This window comes from Passer domesticus, chromosome 24, assembly GCF_036417665.1.
Source record: "Passer domesticus isolate bPasDom1 chromosome 24, bPasDom1.hap1, whole genome shotgun sequence".
Taxonomy (NCBI): Eukaryota; Metazoa; Chordata; class Aves; order Passeriformes; family Passeridae; genus Passer; species Passer domesticus.
Genome location: NC_087497.1, coordinates 795,550 through 813,846, shown reverse-complemented (window position 1 = coordinate 813,846; position 18,297 = coordinate 795,550). Strand labels below are relative to the sequence as shown.

General features: G+C 55.6%; 1 protein-coding gene across 4 annotated transcripts in view; it reads right to left on the bottom strand.

The window, feature by feature from the left end:
• PTPRU (protein tyrosine phosphatase receptor type U) overlaps positions 1-17,936 on the bottom strand; it is a 56,387-nt gene extending 38,451 nt beyond the window's left edge. For all 4 annotated transcript variants that reach the window (XM_064398099.1, XM_064398100.1, XM_064398101.1 and 1 more), the window contains exons 1-2: positions 17,742-17,936; positions 2,294-2,422 (exon numbers count right to left, since the gene is read on the bottom strand). In XM_064398099.1, the coding sequence (XP_064254169.1) occupies positions 2,294-2,422; positions 17,742-17,814 (202 nt within the window). In that variant the 5' untranslated portion in view covers positions 17,815-17,936. The remainder of the gene's footprint in view (positions 1-2,293; positions 2,423-17,741) is intronic.
• Positions 17,937-18,297: the final 361 nt, after the last annotated feature.

The following is an 18,297-nucleotide window of genomic DNA, read 5'->3' as shown; positions in this document are numbered from 1 at the left end:
GCTCAGTCCCCCCCAGCACAGGGACAGGGTTTGCAGGGACACAGCAGCTCCATGCACTGAGAAGCTCCAATGCACAGGGGGTTTTCTAATGTCAGTGAATTTGGAAGGAAAATCTAGGAAAAAGCACATTTGAGGAAAAAAACACCCACAAATATGTTGTTTTAATATTTTGAGTGAGGGACCTTAGAGCCCCTTTCAGTGCCAAAAGGGGCTCCAGGAGAACTGCAGAGGGACTGGGGACAAGGATGGAGGGACAGGACACAGGCAATGGCTGCCACTGCCAGAGGGCAGCCATGGATGGGATCTTGGGAATTAGGAACTGTTCCCTGGCAGGGTGGGGAGGGGCTGGGCTGGAACTGCCAGAGCAGCTGTGGCTGCCCCTGGATCCCTGGCAGTGCCCAAGGCCAGGCTGAACAGAGCTTGGAGCAGCCTGGGACAGTGGAAAGTGTCCCTGCCATGGCAGGGGTGGGATGGGTTGAGCTTTAAGGTCCCTTCCATCCCAAACCAGTGTGGAATTACAAGCTCACATCTGCCTTACCCTGCAGCTCCCTGCAGCTGCTCCTTCAAAAAAGGAGCAATAAAGAGACAAAAACCCCAAAACATTACAACTGCAACATGGGAGAGACCCATCCATCATATTTAGGTGAAAGAGAGACAAATCAAGAGAAGGGGGGGAGGGGGGGAACCCTAAACTAAACAAGAAAGCAAGAAGAGAGTCAGATGGAAAGGTAGCAGCAGGTGGCCAGCAGCCAGCACCCACTCCAATAAATCCTACACTCCTTGAAACTGGCTGATCTCCAATAAAAACTCATTTTAATCTGAGACCACGAGACTCCTTTGGAAAGTGCTCCCTGGAGAGGCTCTGGCACTGTGAAATCCGTTTGATCCCCTGAGCTGCTGCACGGACCGAGGGGCTGATGGGGCTGCAGAAGCCTCAGGTCCCCACCCAAAACGGGGTAAAACCACCCAAATACGGGGTCCCTGCACCCCCCCCGGTGCTCCATGATAATGAGCAAACAGCATTACCTGGTCCTAGGGGAGCTGCAGGGACAAGTGTCCGCTTCCCTGGGTGACACTGCAATACTCGCACCACCCAACGTGAGATGTCACACCCATCTCCCCATCAATCCTGGAGTTTATTCCCTAAACTCTGTGTTCCTTTAAGGCCCCATCTCCTGCTGAGCCACAGTTTTTTCCTCAAGTAGGAAGAGAAGCCACATTCCACCCGACCTTCCAGCCCCCTGCAAGCCCCCAGGCTTTAAACTCAGGTAGTTCACTGCAGATTTTAAATTACAGATGAATGTTGAGCAGAAAACTCAACTAATTACCAGTTTCAGACACTCCATCGCAAGCCACCTCAACCCCCAGCTCTGCTTTCCCCAAGAAATCCCCTGGACACACACCAATTAGGACAGCTGAGTTTAAAGCAATTACTTGGAAAAATCATCAAGGGAGGAGCAGGGATCTGCCAGCAGATCCCTGCCATCACCCAGCAGCCAGGACATGCCAGGAGGGACAGGATGGAAGGAAAAAGTGATGGGGAAAGGCAATGGCAGAGCAGAGCTAGTGGAGGGGAAAAGCCAAATTAACTCCTGGCATGAACAAGGCACAAGATAAGCAGCTGGAAGCAGGTTGATGGAACAGTAAAGAGTTTCCTATAAAGCAGGTAACACTGTGACAAACAGAAAAGGCTATTTTTACTGTTGAGCTCTAAACCAGCTCTCCTGTTTTTCTGCCCAGCCTCGGCACAGGACTGGCCCTTCAGGATCAGGCAGGAGCCAGCAGTCCCAAAAACAAGGAGCATCCCAAGTCCAGTGCACCTCAATGGGTTCAAAGACAACTCAAGGGGTCACAGCAGGACAGAGTTCAGAGCAGGGAACAAGCAAAGCCCCCAAATTCACCCAGGCATGGTGCCCACACCACCCTCATGGGGAAGGGAGCTCCTCACAGCTGCCTGGCTGGGTCTGCTCCCCCAGCCTGGCCAGCAGAGAGGACATGGACCCAGAAAATAACAAAAAACCAGTTTTAAACCAATGAGACTTTTTTTAAAGTCCATTTTCATTTTCTTCTTATAATTCCCAAGACTTTGGACATGCCTCCAACTCACAAACCCTTCCCCACACTTGAAAAAGCCAGAAACAGGTTTTTTTCCCCATTTCCCACATAAGCAGGGAGAAGCCAAGTCTAAAACACTGCAGGAATCAAACGAGGATGATGCACATAGCCCAGCCCTGGGTACAGGACACGGAGGCAGGGTAAGGGACAGCGGGCCCCAGGGGACGCTGGCACTCACCGTGAGGCAGGTCAGGCATCAGGTGAGGCATCAGGTAACTGCGGATGAGCTCCCAGTCGAAGTCATCGTCCTCGCCCTGGCTGTACTCGCACTGGTTGGGGTCACTGTCCTCCTCGAAGGTGCAGCCAGCTGTGGGGACAGACCTGTCAGCCCCTGAGCTCCCAGAGTGGCTGCTCCCTCCCCAAAAGCCCACCAGCATGGTGTGATGCCCCTGGAACGCTGAGGGACTCCAGGCATTCCCCAAGGGCACCGTGAGCAGGGGTCTGGCCCTGGCTGCTACCAGGGCCCCACAGCTCCTGTGCAGCTTCACCAATGACACAAGCTGGCAGGTCTCAGGATGCAGCTCCCAGCTTTGCTTCCTGGGGGTCAGTAGCACAAGGGGTTTTCCCCAAGAAACAGCATTTGGCTGTGGTGGCTTTGACCCCAACCCTCCACCTGTGGCTTGAGCTCCTGGGGTTCTCTCCACGGCCTGATGTGAGTGTGGCATTTCTGATCCAGGACCCCAACCCTGAACGCAGCCCTGAGCCCCCCGCTTGGCACTGCCGAGTCCTTCTGGCAGTCATATTTTATTACAGATTTATCCCTTGGAGGTCCGAGGGTGTTTACACCGTACCTCCCTGGTCCACAGCGTGCTCAGCTTAGCACAGAGGAGTACAGCAAATGCCACAAGGCCACTTGTTCCCACAGGAGGGGACACAGAGAGAGCCCCCCCAGCCCGCATCCAGCCCCCTCCTCTCATCCCACATTCCAGACCGTCCCCATTTTCCAGCTCCCCCATCATCCCACATCCATCCAACCCTGGAGCCCAGGTCAGCTTTGCTGTGGGGCCACCGGGGGCTGTTGGTTCACACTGCCCCATTGTCCCATTAAACCCGCGATTACAGGGACCAGGGCACAGCGCTAATTAACGGGGCCTGGGCTCACGAGGGGCCCCAGGAAGCTCTGAGCAAGCGGAATGAACAACGGCAAACATCCCCTAATGCACCGGCAGGAAAACAGAGCTGGGCCAAGGGATTATTTCTGCCGTTTTCTTCCTATTTTATCCCAAATTACATCAGTAATTCCCCCTGCCACCTGGGGATTTGGCAGTTAATGGCCTCGCTGCTGGCACGGGTTGTGCCTCCCTGTGCTCAGGGATGCTTGGATGCAACATTTAGTCAAACAAGAGTCAAAACACTGGGAAAAAAGCCCATAAGATGCTCAGGAAATTTCAATTCCCAACTCTTTCATATATAAGACATTTGTGGCTTTTTTCGCCCCTTTGCACTCATTTTTTAAAGCACAAGGGCACATTCCAGCTCCGTCACCAACTGTTTTTTCCTCTCACAGCCATAAGAAACTTCTTTTTAAAAAACGGTAAGCAAATTCTCTCCTATTCATATGTCTGGAGGCACTGAGACATCACAGCTTTCTTAAAGCCCTTCCCGAAATGGAGCGTCTGCCCAGCCCACGTGCGGATGTGCCCCCGCACTGCAGCCCCTGGTCCTCAGTTCTCACCACGAGACGTGTCGGATTTTAGAGTCTGGAACTTGGCTGCACTTCCTAACGGGAGGAAAAGCACAAATCTGTCAAAATTTTCCAGGAAGGAAGGGAAATAAAATAAATTTCAAAATAAAACAGTGTCAGAGACTAAGTGCCAAGTGATTTAAAAGAAAAAAAGGCCCAAGTGTTTCTTTCCAAGATCTGTTGAGCAGGATATTCTGGGAGGCAGAAATTTGTTCTTGGGGGATTTTTTTTTTGGCCTGAGAAACCAGAGCAGAGTCAAACAATGTTTCAGGCTGGTAAAGCCCCATTTCCCAGGGAAAAGTTATTTCTTCCCCCCCAATAAATTATTCCCAGACACTGAAAACATAACGAGATATGTACCCTCCTCCTCCTCCTGGACTGCAGCCCCACACCCAAATCCTGCTGCCATCCCCAGCTCAGCCACTGCCACCAACCCACAACTCCATCACCCCACACCTGCATCCTCAGCCACTCACGAGACAACGTCTGGGCTCCAGAAGTTTAAAATGCAATTACAGAGCAGATACGTGCTGGCCCAGCTGATCCATCTCCCTCCTGGACAGGTTTACTGCCAAGGCTTTTCCCGGCACAAGCCTTCCCTCCCATCCACGGCACAAAACAAAGGCAGCTTGACTGGCCACTCCATTTCCCTGACTAATTTGTCCGTGATTTGTACACACAGGGAAAAAAGCCAAAGGGGCTTCACAGAACTTGGTTTCCATGAGTTATGGGATGCTTCTGGCACCATCTCTCCCCAGCCAAGGACAGGGCCGAGAGAAGCTCAACCTCCAGCAGATTCGCCCTCCTCATCACAAGATTAAGGGCATAAAAATTAACACCTGAGCAATTAAATGCCAACAACCCAACTCCACAGGGGGTGGCTGGAGGTGCTCCAGCAGCTGTGGAAAGTCAGAGAGGGCCTCTCATGGGGTGCTGTGTGAGCACATGAGAGCGACTTGCAAAAAATTAACGTTTCATCACAATGTTTGCAAGGAGGGCAGGGAGGCTGCAACCCAAAATATCCACCTGCAGCAGTGGGAGGGTTATTCCATCCCAAAGGCAGCAGGACAAGGACTGTGGGAGCCGGGTGAGACTGCTCCAGGTATGGACACAACCTAAAAATGAACCAAGGAGCCTCGGGTCCCCTGAGCTGGCTCCAGGCCAGGGTGACAGCAGCTCCAAGCGCGGAGGTGAAGGCAGCGAGCGCAGGAGGTGTGATCCCAATGCAACAGCAGCTAAAAATACTGCAGGGAGCTGGGGGTCTGCCCCCGGGGGTGGGACGTGTCCGAGACACAGCCTGAACACCCCAAAGCTGCCTAAATCACCCCCAACACAGATCCTGTCTCATGCACAAGAGGCAGCCTGTGCCAAGGACAAGACGTGCTCCATTAAACACTCTACACAAAACCTCCAGAACATCACAGCATTCCTGGGCAGAGGGGAGAGAAGGATGAGCACCAGCACGGGGGTTTAACACCAGATGGACAAGTGGTTTTTTTTAAAAGGAAAAAAAAAGAGGTGGTTTGAGAGATTTGCTAGGGAGATGGAGACCAGTGCTGCCCAGCCTCCTCCAAGTACGGCTGTCACCTCCATGGATCCACCACGTGCCCAGGTGGAAGGGAGCAGAGGGACAGGCACCAATGTAGAGGTTAAACACCAGATGAAGCAAAATTGTTTGAAAGAAAGCAAAAAAAGGTGGCTGGAGGGGTTTGTCAGGGAGCCTGGTAGCAGGATCAGCATCCCCCCAGGTACCACTGCAGCACCAGGGCATGCTGAGAGAGCAGAGGCACAGGCACCATGTGAGGGTTAAACACCAGATGAAATAAAATTTCTTAAAAAAAAAAAATAAAAGGACGCAGCTTAATGGATTCACCAGGGAGGACACCACTGCCACTCAGCATCCCTTGGGAACCACTGCCACCCAGCATCTCCCTCTACAGGGATGAAGAGGAGGAAATCTGGGGAGGGGAGGGACTAGTGATTCACAAAGAAAAGGAAGAAAAAGAAAGACCAAACAACCAAGTACAAAGGACAGCAACTAATTAATTCTCCGCGGCCACCGAGGAACGTGGCTGCCTGCCTACAGCCCACCCCGCGCTCTTTCATCCACAGAGCCTACACTGCTCTCGCTTCCAAGTTAATTACACACTTAAACCTTTCCTGTTTAACCTCCTGCACCATGGGACACGATCCGTGTCTTCTCTTGCCTTTTATCAAGCAGTCTTGAGAAGGCTCCTGTGCCAAAGGGCAGCTCAGCACCATCTAGGACTGGGATCACAGCTCGGCCCCATCTGGGATGGCAGGATTGTGCTCTCCCCCACCCAAGACCCTCTGTGGTATCATCTGATAGGAACAAAACACCAATAATGTCCCAAAATGGGGACAGGTTTTATGAAAAATGGCTTATACCAAAACTTTAGCAAGTGCTGCTTCCCCAGAACTACAAAATACAGTGCAGCTACCCAGGACACCCAGTCCTGATGGGAAAAGGTCCATTTTGCTCCTACCGTGGCTTAACCAGGACTGGATCAACCCCGTGGTCATTTCTGGGGTACAGCATCTTGGGAGCACAAGCCACAGCACCCCATGTCACAGGCACCAGCCAGGGGAGATAACACTGGTCATATTTCAGAGTCAAAATAAATTTTTTATCCCTGGCCTTATCTAGCAGCTCCAGTCCTCCAACCCAAGTAGTTCTCAGCAGGAAATGGGGAGGATTCAGGTACCCACAGGGCACATGACACGCTGCCCTGGCAGCCAAGTGCAAACACCCTGCAGAGTGAAACCATCATCTGACCACAGCCAGATGTGGCAGGGGGTGAACAGAGCTTTTCTGCCATCAAATCCAAAGTTTTCATTGCCTCCCAGGAGAAGGGATGAAGGTGGAGGCTTGCACACCCCCAAATTAACACACCCAAGACCTCTCCTCTTAAACGCACATAAGGAAGATGCTCTTTGTCTGCACCAAAGGATGAAGCTCTTTACACTGGATAAATGGCCAATGATCTGCTGCAAATGGGGAAACAGAGGCACAGAGGGGATGTGGTGAAGCCCCAGAACACCAGCAGCCCGGGATCACCCCAGGGATGGCAGAAAGCCCAGGGAGCTGGGTGTGCTGGGATACAGAACCACAGCTCCAGCAGATCCCACCAAGGTGCCATTCCTTCCCAGCACCCCCGGAGCAGAGCCAGCCTTCCACCTCCCAGATCCCAGCTGCTATTTAAAGGTGCTTTCCTTGGCACACTCCTACGGGAACGTGCCCCGGGAAGGAAACGCTGGGAGTTGCTTCCCTCCGGGTGCCAGCAGACACGGGGGACAGGGAGCACATTCTGCAACTCATCTAAAATTAGATGCACTTCTCAGCCAGTGAGATCCTGTACACAGCACCCCACAGGCTCCCGGGCGAGGGTAAGGGATTCAGGAACATTTCCCTCTGCAGGGGGCTCAAATTCCCAGAGGTGGGATGTTACAGAGGCTGTTTGGCACAGAGGAATCCAGCTCAGTGGGAAAATCCACACAGGGAGAGGTCCTGTGTGCCAGCACCCCAACATCTCACACTGACTGGGACTCCTGCCACAGTGGGTACACCAACAGCTCCATGGCCAAGCCCAAACACCCCAGAAGTTTGCCGGGAAAACCTTTTCCAACCCAGCAAAGGGGAGCTGAATCCCTCTGTAGCCGCACTTGACACATGCAGAGGGCCTGGGGAAGCGGCACAACACTGAAAGTGTTTCTGTGCATCACACCCCAGAGACGACAACAAACCCCCTCCCTGCTCCTCTGCTCCCCACTTCTGCCAAAGAGAAACTTTTAAGAGAAATATCACTGATTTCTCAGCCCAGACAAAAGCTTATTAGAAGAATATGGAAAGCAGCACCATTAGAATTCTCACCAGTAGTTTGTTTTGGTTCTCCAAATCATTTTAAATATTGTATTTAATAGAAAAATAATTTGCTCAGCTGTAAGAAACATCAATTTGCAACTTGAAGTCTTGTATATTAGCCAGAGAAGCTAATGTGTAAACATTAGCAGCTCCAGGAACGTGTGGGGTTTGGCCAATGCAATTCCAGGGAGAGAGCAGCCAGATATTAAGAGGGAGGATTTGCATAATAAGTCACTTATGCCTGATAACCTCAGTGTTTGGAACACGCAGGACTAGAGAACAATATCCATCTGCCAGCAACTACAGAAGACATAAATCTCCTTTTTTCCTTTTTTTTTTTCCCCTTCTTGACTGGTAAAGACTCTTTATGGCTTTTACCTGTAGGTCCCCAAGGAGTTGTCAAACTTCCCACAGCGAGTACCCAGTCCCAGCAGCCTGCAAGGAACCCCAGGGATGGGAGAGAATTGGCAAATCTGGATTCATTACAGGCATTTCAAAGTAAATACAATTGGGAAAATATAACTCTGAAGACTTTGCAATGCCACAGGGATGGCTTGTGCTTGGGCAAGGACCAAGTGTGCCATACATCACTGCATGGCAAAAATGCATTTAAAAGCAAAGGGGGAATAATTAATCTTGCCAGAATCATTCCTTGGGGCAAATCCAGCTGCAGCTCCACATGCTCTTAGCTCCAGAGGGATCAGCACTCCTGGGACCAGGTGCTGCATCACCCTGCTGCAGGCAGCACCAGGAATGTCTCCCTGGAGCGTACCTCCCTGTCTGCTCTGGAGATGCTGGGGGACACAGACCAGGAGGCTTCAGCTCCATGCCCAGAGGGGATGTGGGGATTTAACATCCCATCCGGAGGCTGTTGGTGCCCAGCACCCAGACCCAGCCAGTGCTGTTCCCAGGGAAGGACAAGCATCACTCCGTCACTCGAACCCTGCTCAAGAGAGGTCCTGCAGCACAAAAACACCCTCGAGCTGCACAGCCAGGAGGCCACTAACCCACTGCACAAGTGCTTTAATAATGAACCATCACTTAATTAACACCGTCATTGCTGTCTGGTGGACTCCATGGGAAAAAAAACAAGGCAGGAAACCCTTGGAAACCTCCATCCTGCCGTTATTGATTGCACCCTGTGCAATTACAGCTCACGGGCTGCAGAGCTGTGCGACACTTCGGGGAAAAAAATGGGGACAAATGAAAATAAACTGGAAAAGGCAGGGGGAATAAAGCTCATTTCTCCCCCTCGCTTCTTTATTAAGGTCCCCCAGGCCTCTGCTGAGGACTATCTACTCCACATGCCCAGGGACCCTGAGAGACCAGGACCATGAGCCCCAAGGGACACACACTGCTTTCAGGGGATGCCTGAGGACACAGAGATGCTCCCTTGGCAGGAATTCAGGCAGGAAAAGCAGCTGCCCTAGGACACATCAGTACCACACCAAAGCCCTGGGGGACTCCAACATCAGCTGCAGAAATCATGGGAAAGAGCAAGTTTTCCAAACCAACCCTATTCTGCAGGGGATAAAAAGGGGGCAACCCTCAGCCTCCCCTCCCACAGCAGGTCCCACATCTCTGCAGTGATGGATACAGGAGCACGGTACTGGGAGGCTTATCCTCCCGGGATGGAGCATGTGCTAGCACTGGGAGGGCCTTGGGAGGCAGCTCGAGGGTCACTGGTGGCATTTCAGGGCACAGAACAGAATCAGGGAGCCCTCGGCCCCCATCCCGTGATGAGGCCGCAGCATCCCCACCATGCCCAGCATCCCAGCCAGCCCTAGGTGGGATAAAGGTGGGGAGAACAGGACTAAGGCTCAGTGCCATGCAAAATCCAGGTCACTGTCCTCCTCCTCCTTCCGTGCCACCAGCAGAGCCAGGAACAGCAGTATCAGCTGACTGACGCGGGGCTGGAAGGTGACAACGTGTGACGTGGGCACATCCATCACCAGCGCCAGGGCTTGGCTGAACCTCTGCTGTGCAATGGGAGGGTAAAGGCAGGAGCCCTCAAGGAAGGAATTACAAGGAGCCGTGTGCCCAGCAGGTCTGCCACAGGTCCAGGGAGCATACTGGACCATGCCAGGCACCCTTCAGCCAGGCAAAGGTAAGGAAGTGGCAAATCAAGCCCAGAAAAAACAGGTTTGTTTTTACCAGTCCATGAATTTGGCTCAGTCATCCCAGTCAGCACTGGCTTGGGCATCTATCAATCCTGACCGGCAGGACCCTCAACTCATTCCAGCAAAAACTCTGGGATTACACTAAGTGTGCAGGAATAACTGAAGAGTCCCTGCAGTGCCAGAAGTGCACACAACACCCTGCAACCCCATGGGAGAACCATGAAACCCCAATACCCAGCACCTTCCACCTTCTGCCTGCACACATCCTGCCCCAGACAGATCCCAGCTCCCATCCCCAACCAGCTGCAGCCACCATTCCATGGGAGGGAAGGCAGGACACAGCCTCTCAGACAGAGAAATGTCATTCAGAGCCAGGAGATCCCCAGACAGGAGCCTGGGTGAGAGGCTAAATAAAAAGTTCAGCTGATATACAGAGAAATAGCCCAATAAGGAGATGCAGTGCTTTAGTTTAATATTGTTATAATCCAGGGAAAGCAGGCTGGTTGCTGGCTGTAGAAAATCAATGGGATATTATCACTCAGCAGACAGATGAAAAGACAGTAAAAATAAGAAGAAATAATAACAGAAATGAGAGAGTCCTTGGGAAGAGCCTCAGAAGGGCAGTGGCTGAACCTGCACCACAGGAAGAGTTCAGAGTCTGCCCTGGCATTGAGAGGCTTCCAAAGTCACTCCCAAGCTGCTCCTTCCCCAGAAACTGGAAAGCTCCAGCACCCACCTCCACAGGGTGCAGAGGCAGGTGCCCCATGACACCAAAACCACAGAACCAGATGTCCCAGTGAGGACTTTGAGGCGCCAGGGGGTGCCCAAGATCACCCACCTGAGTAAATTCAACTAACCACATTGAAGCACCTTGTAATTAAAGAAAGAGCATTTATGCAGCTAATTACTCAGGGGGTCAGCATACCTCTGCTAATAGGCAGGATCTGCTGGCAGGAAATGAGGACCTGGTACCCAAGGGTGCGTGGGGCTGTGACAGGTCCTCGTCCCCATGTATAGGCTGACAGCAGCAGAGAAGGACTTTGGAGGAGACGCCATCCTTGCATGGATCTGCCGGGACTTCCTGACCAGCCCTGAGAATTGCTGTAGTTGAACCTTTCCCCATCACAGCTTTTGGAGGAACACAAGGCTCCAGGATCACAAAGCACAGGACAGAGAGGGGGCTGCACCCTGAGGAACCCTACAGAGCACCCCAAAACCACAGAAGCTCCATAGACACCTCCAAATCCATCCAAGCAAGGGAATGCAGATGCTATGATCCATCCCTGTACCTGTTCTCACCTCTGTAAGCAAGGGGCTGCAACGTTCCATCCCCTCCAGAGAAAAGCCATTCCCACATCCCCTGTCAGGACACAGCAGCAAGACCCCTCGGGCAGCACCTTGAAGTCAAGCCTCATGCTCTGGGGCAGCAGCCGGGCCACAGCAACTGATTCATCTGCTCTTCTAGACCGGCCACCACTCGCCCCTGGTGCCATGCTGCTCTGGAGCCTGCCCCAGCTGGCGTGTCCACAGCTGAGGGTCCGGAGCCACACGTGCTCCTTGGCTCGGCTAACTGGGCTAATTAGGCTGAAGGCCTCCAGCGCAAAGCAGCACAGAGGCTCAAACGCCCAGGGGTCACCAGGGCTTGTCTCCTGAGCAGGGCCACGGGGACAGTGGCCTCATTAAGACTTATCAGGTCATCGATGTCCCCATCCCTCATCCTCAGAGCATCTCCTGCCTCCCCATCCCAGCCACAATCCTGATTAACTTAACGATGTCAGGAAGGGTTGGATCCACATGGAGAGTCCAGGGAGCCAGAGCAGTTATTGGCCCATTTAGGGCTCCCCAGCACCAGCACAGGCCTGGAATGGGCAAGGATGGAGCCTCTGTCAGTCTGGGAAGGATAGAGGGAGCTGGGAGGGGCTGTACCAGCACCGCCACCCTGTCACGGGTGATTTGACAGTATTTTTCAAACCCAATTTTAAAAAAAGGCATCAAAAAATTATGTATGACAAAAATATTCAGAACATTGCTCCAGCTGCAACATACTCCCACCCCCCAGCTGCAGTGCAATTCTCTGCTCCACTGCACCCCTGTCAGGGATAGGGGCTTTCCCAGCTTCCAGTCAGGGACCACCCTGGGTGGGCAGTGGGGTCCCCAGGTAACAGGGCCATGGCAGGCACATCCCTGCCCCCACCTTCAGCAACAGGGCTGACCAGAGCCCCCCACCCCCCAAGCTGGGCCCACCATCCCTGCTGCAGGACACTGGGGTCAGCCAGGTGCCAAAGGGGTGCCAAGCACCCTCCCTTACCCCCCATCCTCTTCCTCAACATCTTCAGCACTTTGGGAGGCAGGAAGGTCAAGAAATAATGAATTTATGGCCAAAGCCAGTCAAGAGGCTACTTCCAGCTGTGAATCTGTCACACAGAGTCAAGGTGACACACAGAGAACTCACCGGGCCCCAAGTGCATGAGCATCACATTCCTGGCATTCCCACTGCAGCCCAGCCTCCTCTTTGGAGCAAGCAGCATCCCAGTGGCCAGACACCCACAGGAACAGTCCCTGCACCCCTCGGTACCCCCTGGCACAAGGGGAGCTCTGCTGTCCTGCTCCTGCAGCGAGCATAGACCCAGCACCCAGATTTGGGGTCTGGCACTGGCATTCAGGGACAGCCCCAGCCTGGCTCGCCACAATCCACACTTGGATTCACTCTCCAGGTGGGAGAAACTGAGGTGCAAAGCCTGGGCCCCTTAAACATGCAGTAAGCATGTTCCCCAACATGTGCCCAGGCAGGAGCTGCAGACCTGGGCTGTGACACCCAGGCAAAACCTGGAACAGCAAACAAGCAGCTGGGAATGAGCTGCAGCCAGCAACCATCCAGCAAGCAGAAACAACACTGCTGATCTTGAAAAAAAATACATAAAATAACAGCCGTAAAGGGCAGCTGACATGTGAGCCCCCAGTGGTGGCAGCAGGGAGGGGGAAAGGGCTCTTCTGCCTTTCCCTTCCAGCAGCTGGAAGAGCTGGACTTTGGCTTTTGATCCAGGCAAAGGGTGCAGAACCTGCCGCTCCCAGGGCCAGGAAAGCAATAGCTCAGAAACACCCAGGAAATTCCCTCTGACACCTGCCAGCTCCACAGCCACTCCCCAGAGACACCCTTCACCCGGCAAAGAGGAGCAGATCCTGTGTCCCCAGGACCCCTCCAGCCAGGCAGATGCAGGCTGGCACCTCCTCCCCACCCATCACCCACCCACATCCACCCCAGCACGGGTAAAAGCAGCAGCAGCTCCTGCCAGGCCACCTGCAGCAGAAAGGAAAAGCTCCATCTCCAGGACCTATTTGTTTTGAGGCTGCCAACAAGGAAGCAATTTGCTTCAGGGGATTAATTGTTGGGAATCCTTCTTGTCCAAAGGGAAAGCCTCAGTTTCACCAAGTACAAGGAGGGATCTTCAGGCTGGCATGAGAGAGCAGGATCCAAGGAAAGCTGCAAAGCAAATCCTGAGCTGCCATAGGGAAGAAGAGGTTTGGGAATCTTGACATTTAATCACGCAGTAACTAAAGGTTCTCAGACATGTCTAATAAGACAATTATAGTGCATGTTAATAATAGATTATTAAAAAGCTTATTTATGGAGGTTTAAGCAGGCAGATGGTAAGGCCATGGTGATAAGGCTCTCCAGAGCCTGTGCTACCTCCCAGCTTCCAGGGATGCAGCAGGGATCTGCTTTCCTCTGCCTCCAGCCCCCTATGCTTAACCTTCACACGACTGCCCAAAGCAAAGCAGCAAATCCCTGCAGAGGGACTGCAGCCAGGAGAAGATTCTTGTGGGGCATTTTGGGGTGCTCAGAGCTCCCAGCCTCTCTGCAGAGCAAGGATTGGATGATGAAGTGATGGAAAAGCTTCATCTCATGTGCAGTCAAGAGAAAAACCAACATCAACAGGCAGCAAGGAGGTGGTCATGGCCAGGACAGGGGTTAAAACCACCAACAAACACCTGCCTTGGTTTTCCAGGGGGTGTCCCTCCTCCCCCAGGACCCTGATCCTGATAGACTTTATTCTGGGAAAGCTCCCAGGGAAGCTGGAATAGGGCTGGTTTGTCTTAGTTTGGATAACAAAAGGAAAAATGTGCATTTCAGGCCAGGAGGTGATTCACCAGCAACCCTGTTCCAGGGGCCAGGGCAGGTCCAGGCACCCAGAGGAAAAATACAAAACAGGAGTTTTGGAACAAGAAAAGGGTAAAAATGAAACAAATGCAACTGCAAGTCTTGATGGAGAAGGAAAAAACCCAGACATTGCCAGGCTGTACCGTGGAGCTGCAGATACGGAGCCAGAGGGACAGGTCCAACCAGGAGCATCACTCTGAGCCTCCCTAAATTCAGCTTCTCCCTCATGGATGGTAAAAATCCACCACACTCCAGTGTCCCTCTGCCCACACTGGAGAGCCAAGGGCTCAGGAGCCAGAAACCTCTGCCCAAGGCACACTTGGGCACGTCAACAGGATTTTCCAGAGTGTCTCGACGCAGAAGCCTCAAGGGTGTTTGCACTGTCTGGGCGCTCTGGGAAAGGGCATGGCATTCTCAGGGCATTAAAAACACACATAGGAGCAAACAAGAGAAAGAGCTTCTTCCCTGGCACGACAGAATAGGCAAGAGGGAAAAAAGAAAACACAAAAAACCCCACGAAGCCTGAAACAAGCTGACAAGGAAAATGTAATGTTCTCGCACATTTTATGTGCTTGGTGAAGGCGGGGTGGGGAGAATAAAAATGCCTTGGCATGGAAGAGCCCACGAACAGCCAGGCGGAGGAAAACAAACACCGGGAAAAGCGCTCCAAGAGCAGCATCGGGCACCTGAGCACCCGGAGGGCACGGAACACGGACCCTGTCCCCCAGCAGCAGCCGGGGCCATCTCTGCTCCTGACCCCCTACCCCGAGCATCCCCTGCTCATCCCTTCTCCCAGCACCTCCCGAGCCCCCGTGACCGTTAACGGGCGGGGGCTGCCCCGCTCCCGACCCCAATCCCCGCCCCGGGAACGGCGTCTGCTCGGCTGCTCCCATTCTCTCGACCGAGACAGCACCGCCGCGTCGGGGTCGGGGTCACCCGTGCCGGCGCTGCCGCGCGGGGACAGGGACGCTTGGGGGGCCGGTCCCCCCTGCCTGGCCCCAGCTGGTCACACAGCCGGCAGCCACCTCCCCCAGCCCCCCCAAGCAGTCTGAGTGCCTCCGGAGACGCCACCAACCCCAGTCCAGGGCTCCCTGGCAGTCCCAACCTCCCAAGTGGAAGCTGCAAACCCAAATATTGTATTTGCTTAATTGCTGCTAACGAAGTCGGAGCCGAGCGCAAGCAGCTTCCGCATAATTCCGGCAGGAGTGCCACGCAGCAGAGCGGCTGTGTGTCCCCATCGCGGGTCCCCACGGCCGGAGAGCAGCCGGGACCCCGGAGCAGCTCCTTGCTGAGCTCCTGGGGTGCAGCACACAGAAACAGAGGTGCACCCTACCGTGGAATCATTTGGGTTGGGAAACATCACCGAGTCCAGCCATGCCCCCAACACGTCCCCAAGTGCCACATCCACCTTTCCAGACAGGGAAGGCAACAAGCGGACGGAAACACCTGAGCCTGCACCACCTCCTGCCCCCGGGCCCAGTGAGGAGCCCCGCAAGCCAGGCGGCTCCTGGCCACGGGCTTCCAGCAGGGAAAGGCTCCTGCCGCAAAGAGCCCAGCGAGGAGAGGTGGGACTGCCAAAGGCCGCTGGTGCCAAGCACAGGTCCCCATCGCAGCCTGCTGGCACCACACGAGCCCCTGCATCCCGCAGTCTGGGGGGTCAGCCGGTGCCTCCCAACACACCCAGGTCCCCTCCGTGACAAGGACAACGGGCCCGCAATGCCAGCTCAGTCACTGCAAAACCTTCATGAACTACAAGAAGTTTGAGGGCTGCAGGAAGGAGCAAAGAACACCCTAAGGCCATGGTGGGCTGTGACCAGGGCACCCCACTTCCTCCCTGTGCCTCACTTTCCCCACCTTTGGAAGGGACCACCTAGGCCCCTTCTTCACAAAGACACAGCTAAAAAAACCTCCATCTTCTGAAAATATCCAGCGAGACAAGCAGTGTGTCCTCCCCAGCAGCCCAGAGCACGTGCAAATGGCTTAAATATTTTTTTTCCCCAGCCCTGCCCACTGTGCAGCCCCAGGGATGAGCCCGGCAACCTCCCCACAGCCGGCCAAGCCACATCAGCAGGCTCAAACAGCAGATCCAGGTGAAAAGCAGCCTGCAGTGGAGCGTGGGGGTGGCAGCAGACCCCTCACCTCCAGCTGGATCCAGTCCCTTCAGCTCCACTGCGGAGCTGAGCCTGCTCTGCATCTGCCAGGGAAATGGAGCAAACGTACTCCTGATTTACACCAGGAGCAGGCTCGATCCTGCCCTTCAAGGAAGGGACCCCACCGAGGGAAAAGGGTTTGCTTAGGAGGGGACCCTCCCCACAAAGCTGCCCCAGTACCAGTGCGTCCCCACCAGTGCCCCTCCAGCCCCTCACGGGCTGCAGCAGCTCAGCCCTGAGAGCCAGCACAGCACCACGCACCGGGCTGGGGAGAGCGAGCCCCAAATCCCCCTCTGAAACCGGGGGGGGCAGAGGCCCCTTACTCCACCGGAGCACTGAGCCCCCCACCAGCTCCATGCCTCAGTTTCCCCATCACCCCCTGCTCAGCCCCAAAGCTCAGAGCAGCAGCTCCTGCAGCACACAGCCTCTCCCCCCAAAATACACAGCCATTCCCTCCACCCTGCATGAGCCGGGGGAGCCTCAACGGGTTCACACCCCCCACCCATCGCCTCTCCATCCCCCATGCACGGGTCAGCCGCCGCTTGTTTTCTGCTGATAGGCGTCACTATTTATAATCTTTGGAGAAATGCCACTACCCAAAAAAACAAAATCAATGCACCACCATAGGGACTGCGTGCAGGTGAACAGCTTGGATTTAAAGGTAAAAAACCAAAGAACTAGGCAAAAATACACTTTAAGGCGATTAGCATCACCCAGGAGCGGGGGGCGATAGCACCAGAGACCCCTTGGAGTGAAACACCAAGTCCCGTGGCTCTGTTTCCCAAAACAGCGCTCGCAGCCCCCGGTAGCGCCTCGGGAGCCCCAGATTCCCATTCCCCGCAGCATTCCCCATTCCAGCTTCCCGAAGGGACCGGGAGCGAGTCGTCGTCGTCCCGCACGCCGCATCAGCTCTTCCCGACTCCCTGCTGGGGGGGCCCGGGGAGCGCTGGGCTCGGCGCCGAGGTGCTCAGGGGAGGAGGGGAAAACTTAAAATATGTAAATTAATCAAATTAATCGATGGATCGTATCGCCGTACAACTCCCTCAGAACCCCCCAGCAAAACGAGAGCCAGGAGGCTGCGATCGGAGCCGCCGCGGCCGCCACCTGTTCCTACCGGAGGGTCCCGGCTTCCCGCCAGGGCCGCCAGTGGCAGCACCGGGACCCCGCCGCCCCGGGGCGCCGGCCTGAGGGCTCCTCTCGCCCGCGAGTACCCCGCCGCCACCGGGGGAAGTTTTCCCTCCCGGGGTGCAGCGGGGGGGGAGTTTGGACGGCGGCCCCGGTACCGGGAGCGAGGGGAACCGCGGGGCCGCGCTCAGCGGAGCATCCTCGGGGTGGCGGGCGCCGCCGAGCCCCCCGGCCAACGCACCCCCGGCAGGAAAAACTTCCCCCGGTAGCGGCGGGGGGGCGCAGGCGGGAGGAGCCCCCATATCGGTGCCCGGAAGGGAGGGAGGCGGGATCCCGGTGGTTTCACGGAGGACGGGGGTCCCGAGGTGGTTCGGACACTCTCCGGTGGGAACAGGTGGCGGTGGGACGGGCTGGACCCTCCGCGCACCGTGGTCGGTGGAGCCCCGGAACCGCACCGAGCGAGCAGGACCCTCTCCCCGTCGCACACACCGCGCTCCGTTCCTACCGGCGGGCGTCTCGGTGTCCAGCGCGTAGACCCGCAGGGCGAGGGCGAGCAGCAGCGCCCGGGCGCTCCGCATGGTGCGGCCGGTGCCGGGGACCGAGCGGGGGGCGGCGGGGCCGTGGCCGCCGCCGCCGCTGCGCGCCCGCGGTTCCGGCGCGGCGGGGGCGCAGCGGGGCCCCGCGCCCGCCCCGCGCCTCAAATACCAGCGGCGGCGGCTCGCGCCCGCCGTGACGTCACCGCCGCCCGCGGGGGGGCGCGGGGGGGGCGCCGGTACCGGGAACGGCAACGGCGGGCGGGGCGGCGGCGCCCCCTGGCGGACACGAGCGGTGGCGCCGCGGGGGAAGTTTGGGAGCAGCGGGGGGGCGGTCCGGGAGTTACGGGGGGACTGGGGGGGTTCTCTGGTGCCGGGGGAGAGGAGACGTGCGGAGGGGTCCCGGGAGCTGCGGGCCACGGGCGGCGCTCGGTTAAGGGAGGAGGGTCTCTCGTACCGGGGCGTGCGGGGAGAGGGGCGGTCCCGGGAGTTAAGGAGAGGGGGGGCGGTACGTGGGTAAGGGGCGGG